The 5367-nt window shown below is 41.8% G+C and overlaps 1 protein-coding gene across 1 annotated transcript; it reads right to left on the bottom strand.

Annotated features, from left to right (window-relative positions):
* Nucleotides 1–1390: 1390 nt before the first annotated feature.
* Nucleotides 1391–4622, bottom strand: LOC307013353 (E3 SUMO-protein ligase ZBED1-like). Its single transcript, XM_079640715.1, has 2 exons — nt 2747–4622; nt 1391–2545 (listed from the first exon to the last, which is right to left on the bottom strand). Exons 1-2 carry the CDS (start codon nt 2971–2973, stop codon nt 1882–1884), a joined length of 891 nt encoding a protein of 296 aa, XP_079496841.1. The 5' UTR covers nt 2974–4622; the 3' UTR covers nt 1391–1881.
* Between the last annotated feature and the right edge of the window lie 745 nt (nt 4623–5367).

Below are 5367 nucleotides of genomic sequence, written 5' to 3'. Positions count from 1 at the left end.
CCAATTCTACTCCGGTCGTGTTGTTCCCTTTGGTACCCCTAGCCCAATAGGGAACGTAACAATGACTGTAACAAAAAAGTTGTTATAGATAACAAGAATACAGTTTGAAAGGGGAGTGATTTGTAAAATATCCAATTTTGTGTTGAAAGATGTATCCATAGATTTCCTCATGTTGCTCTCAAAGTGCACCAGATTGATGCTTTTAACCTCAATATTTTAAAAAAAATCTTCCCGGGGGAGCATGCCCCCGGACCCCCCTAGAGGAGGTGAGGACCCCCCTAGAGGAGGTTAGGTCCACCCCCTACTTAAATCATTTTCACATGGATAGGATATTAAATACATTTGCACACATCTTGGTCCATACCTTTCTGTTTTGGTGATCATGCCACAACGTGCACATGCATGAATGCGCGAGTCATGGTGAGATCTCTGGATTCAGAGGTTGTTTTTTCTTTGCACAGCATGAAAAAAAGGCCAAATGAATGGGCTGTGATTTTAGTTTTGTTAAGCAGAGGTTGAGTTCAATCATTTGTACGGCACTCGGAGGATGTTGTAAACATTGAAAGGAAAAAGGTTCCACACCCCTGCTGTAAATAATAATACAAACCCTTGATTTATAACTTAACATCTCTGTCTCCTATTGATCTGAGTAAATTATAAAGAACATTTAATTGAAGCATTATAGCGCAGGCCTTTGTCAGATGGTATAGTACGCTGTTTCTTTCTGCTTCTAATAGTTCTCTCTTTTTTCACCATACCTGTGTTTGCATCACTGGAGGTAGAAAGGACAGAGGGACAAGTAAAGAAAGAGACAGACATTCTTCATTGCACTGTACTTACTACAGAAATAAACTTCTCTTTAAACACAGAATTTCATACATTTACCACAAATGAATTACACTTTTAGAACGTAATCACTGATACTAACAATGTTGTAATTGGACACATCATACTGCACCGAGTAAAATGGAGATTTCAGACCATTTATACCAACTATCTACTATTTCACATACCCGAAAAGTCATATGACCATATTTAGCGAGGACTTCTACAAAACAGGCTCACATATACAGTATATACATTTTGTTGTTTGCAATCCGCCAAAAAGCCGAGAGAAGAAGAAGAAGAAGAAGAAGAAGAAGAAGAAGAAGAAGAAGAAGAAGAAGAAGAAGAAGAAGAAGCCGACTCCGAGCTGTCCGTCTTCAGGTAAGCTTTTTGAGACCTCCCCCGGCTGTCATCGGCTATTCTCGTCTACTTTCTAGGCGAGCCGCAGCTCGTCTCAAACAAGCCTACTGACTTTATGATAGTGATGGGATTTATGGCTCTTTGAAGGGAGCCGGATCTTATGGCTCCGTTCCTTTCAAAGAGCCGTTCAAAAAGAGCCGTTCTAAAGAGCCGTTTTGTTAAAGGGGGCGGGGTTACTAAATGTATCTGCGAAATAATCACCAGTATAATGATTGACTGTATTGCCAGACCTAATGTCAATAATCTGCATTGTAAACATGACACAAGGTGGCGCCATATCCATGTCAGTGAATGTACTACTTTGAATTTACCCTCTGTATGTGTTAAGTAAAAAAAGTTGCCTTGCCTTGAATGAAATTCACGCAACTCTTAATATTAGAACACTTTTTATTGGCAATATAACAAAACAAGTACAATAAACTTTTGTGCAAAACAGATTTTAGTGCAAATGGAACAACAACACCAAAAACATTTAGGAATAAATAGGAAAACTACTTCTGAACAATATTTAAAGTATTATAAAAACAGATTAAAATAAAATAGAGAAAAATCTGTGAGCTGCTTTGTCAAAAACAGGAGATGAGCTGCTCCTGGCCTATGGCCTTCTAGCAGCTTGAGCATGCGTTATGCCATAATCTATGGCAAATTTGCATTAAGGAAAGCAAGTTCCCTCACTTTTGAGGGCTTAAGGCGATTTCTCCTCTCTGATACTATTTGTCCAGTCTTGGAGAAAGTTCTCTCTGACGGAACTGACGTTGCCACAATGCAAAGCCTTTCAGCCATGAGCTTGGTGAGCCTGGGGTATAAGGTGGCCCGAATTTCCCACCACTTGAGAGGATCTGAGGATTTTGGAAGAAGGGGCTCCTCTAGGTAAGACCGCACCTCCATGATGGCATCTGCTGTGGGATTCCTTGTTGACACTGCACCAGCGACACGGTCATGGAAATACCTCCAAACAACTGATCCTTCTGCAGCACTGCCCGCTCCTTCCTGTTGATCTGGTTGCTGGCTGGGTTCGCTGCTGCTGAGAGTGACTCTTCCTGCTGCAGTTGCTATTCTCTGGAAAGCCTCATCTGCAGCTCTGGCATCCCCGAATGCTACCTTTTTGAATCTTGGGTCAAGTGCCGTAGCATCTCCAAGGGTGTGGTTATATTCCATTCTGAGGAATCTACTTGCCATGTTTGCACATAGTGAGTTCCCCAAATCTGATACTTGTAGTGTTGTTGCACTTCTCTGATAGCTGACTGTGACTTTCTGCAGTCCCTTTGCCAGCAATATTACCATTGAGGCAGTCACGTAGCTAGTGAGAAAAAAACAGGGAATATTGAGACAATTATTATAAAGTGTTAACAACAATGACACACTATACTATATACACTGGTATCTACATCATTTATATAATACAAATAAAATGGTCTCAAACATTCATAATTCGTTATCTGGTATTTTTGCATGCATGCTATAGAAAGCTACAGCTGACCAACTCTAACTAATAACACACCTTTCTGCACTGATCTCAACAGTGACTTCTTGAAAGGGCTCCAGGATAGTGCACACCTCCTGCAGTATGCTCCATTCTTCTTGGGACAGAGGGCTGACTGATGCATTTGTGATGGCCAGGGTGGAGACAATGGCATCCTTGGATTTCAGAAAACTCTTCAACATGTCATATGTAGAGTTCCATCTTGTGATGCAGTCCTGTTTGAGTCGTAGCTCTGCCATCCCCATTTGGTTTTAAGTGGCCTTCAGTTTTTCTGCACCCACTGTGCTCCTGTGAAAGTATTCCACTGCCTCTTTCACTTTATCCAGAATGGGTTTTAGGCCTTTGAGGGAATCTCTGGCAATCAAATTGATAGTATGTGCCAGGCATGGAAGGTGGGTCCATTTTGCTATTTGTATAGCCTTTGTAATGTTAGCAGCATTGTCAGTTACGCAGCAAACCACTTTACCTTCCACTTTCCAATCTTTTGCAACATTGAGAAGCTTTTTGGCCAGATTGTCTGCTGTGTGCCGTTCACTAAATTCAAAACAGTCCAATAGGCAGGAGGACATCTTGAAATCTGCAATGAAGTGGCATGTTACTGCCATAAATGAGGTTGTAGCCCTTGATGTCCAACAGTCTACGGTTAAGCAAACTGCTGACAGTTTAGACACCTTTTCCTTCAGTGATGCTGCTTCTCTCTGATACATGTTTGCAATTGTCTGGGATACTGTCTTCCTTGATGGAAGACTGTAGGAAGGGTTGAGAGCATTGCTGTATCGCTTGAATCCTTTGTCTTCCACAATACTGAATGGCTGGAAGTCAGTTGCAATCATTTTAACAAGCTCTTCATCTATCTTCCCCTGTCTCATTGGGGTTATGACTGGTGCTACATAACTGTGGAGATGAGTCTGTTTTGTTTTAGGTATTGTGCCAGTGGTTCTATGAGAGCTTGGTGCCTGGCCAGGCACTAATGTAGGCCTAGTGGTAGTTTCAGATGATGACTGACTTGATGTGGTCGGGGTTTCAGCAGAAGCACTGGCGCCGTCTCCGTCATTATTATTGGAACCTTGTTGTCTCAACTCGGCCACTTGCACCGTCGGATGCTGTGTTTTTAAGTGGCGATGAAGATTATTGGTTGACCCTGCTTTAAATGATAGTTTTCCTTTACAAATGGTGCACTCCGCTTTATCACTGCCTGGATTTTGTTTGAAGTGCATCCAAATGCTGCGGCGTTTTCGCGTTTGGCTCGTCATTATCCATCCGCAAAACACGTGGGACGTCTATCTGTCCTGTACCACTTGTTATTTCTCTCTCGCGTAATCCTTTAAGACCCACCCCATCTCACTCCTCGTGCTGAAACCTACCAATCAGAGTAGGGGCGGGTCTTCACAGAATACGTTTGGGGAACAAAATCAAGCTTTTTAAAAGGCGAGTGGATTTTGGCAGGCAGTGAGTGCGGACCAACGATTGAACGATAAAAAGAACGGCTCTCACCAAGTACGACTCGGTTCCCCTCGTTCGTACCAAAGAGCCGTTCAAAAGAATCGGCTCGTTCGCGACCGACACATCACTACTTTATGAAGAAGATTGCAGGAAATGACGACAGAACAGCTAAAAAAGACATCTCAAACCGTGTCAGATTTTGGTTATTTTGGGGAGGTCGAGATAAATCATATTGTTTGGTGGATGCAGTTTGAACCAGAGTAGCAGCATGGAGGTCGGGTCATCACCAAAATAAATAAATAAGTGGTTCAAAAAAGGTTAATGACAAAAATAATACACATAGCCTAACCTTCCTCAGGCAGTGTGTTTTTACCGGCGACAGGAGACACCCCCTTAATGAGAAACTCTAAGAAATGATCGGGGAATCCCTCTGGAGTGGAGTCATGACGACTGGATCTGAATTTTTTTTTTTTGTATTTGGTGGTTTGTGTCCCAGCTGTCGATCAGCTGTGCGCAGCGTCTCCGCTGCAGCCTGTGCATCTCAACCCCCCCCCCAGTTAAAGGAAATACAACTAATGTGTTGCGTAATATTAGCTGTAGGCCTACAATTTACCACATGATCTGCCTCCTGTGTTTTACGAGCGACTTATCCAGTCTTGGCAAACGGCATAAAACATGATTAAACGTGTTAGTATATAAAACCATGCTCGTATCTACAACCTATAGAAATGCAAAACGGCATCAGTTTAGACCTAATTATGTCCTCCTGCTTACCACATCATTTATGAGAAAACATTTCATAACATTAACACAACATATTCGAGGTGGTTTTAAATAACATATCCATATTTATTTATTTCTCCAAGTTATGTTTTTGTGTGCAATGAGGAGTCTCAAACAGGCGTTTGTTTAATCATTTTAAGATTGGCTTTAATCAATTTGTGAAAATGAATTCTTGATATATCATAAATGAGAGGTAACATTTTATTGATGGTATTATTTCCACATATTTCTCTCCATTCTTCCTTCTGCCAACGGTGTCTCAGTTTCTCGTCTCTCCCGTATTTGTGCTTAGTGCGTATGCATGGGTTAGAGTTTGCGTGGAGGACCGCAAGTTTTCCCGTCAAGTTAGTATTTTATAAATCGCAAAACAAACACAATCGCAAACATTGCGTAGAAACATTTTTTGAGCGTAT

The sequence above is a fragment of the Notothenia rossii genome (genome assembly GCF_949606895.1).
Source record: "Notothenia rossii genome assembly, chromosome: 7".
Taxonomy (NCBI): domain Eukaryota; kingdom Metazoa; phylum Chordata; class Actinopteri; order Perciformes; family Nototheniidae; genus Notothenia; species Notothenia rossii.
This window is presented reverse-complemented; position numbering and strand designations above follow the sequence as displayed.

Bases quoted from the DNA above. Each gene is read 5' to 3' on its own strand.
- LOC307013353 (XM_079640715.1), bottom strand. From the start codon at position 2,973: ATGGGGATGGCAGAGCTACGACTCAAACAGGACTGCATCACAAGATGG. The intron at 2,546-2,746 runs GTGTGTTATTAG...TTTTCTCACTAG, and splicing joins GTTGAGATCAGTGCAGAAAG to CTACGTGACTGCCTCAATGG.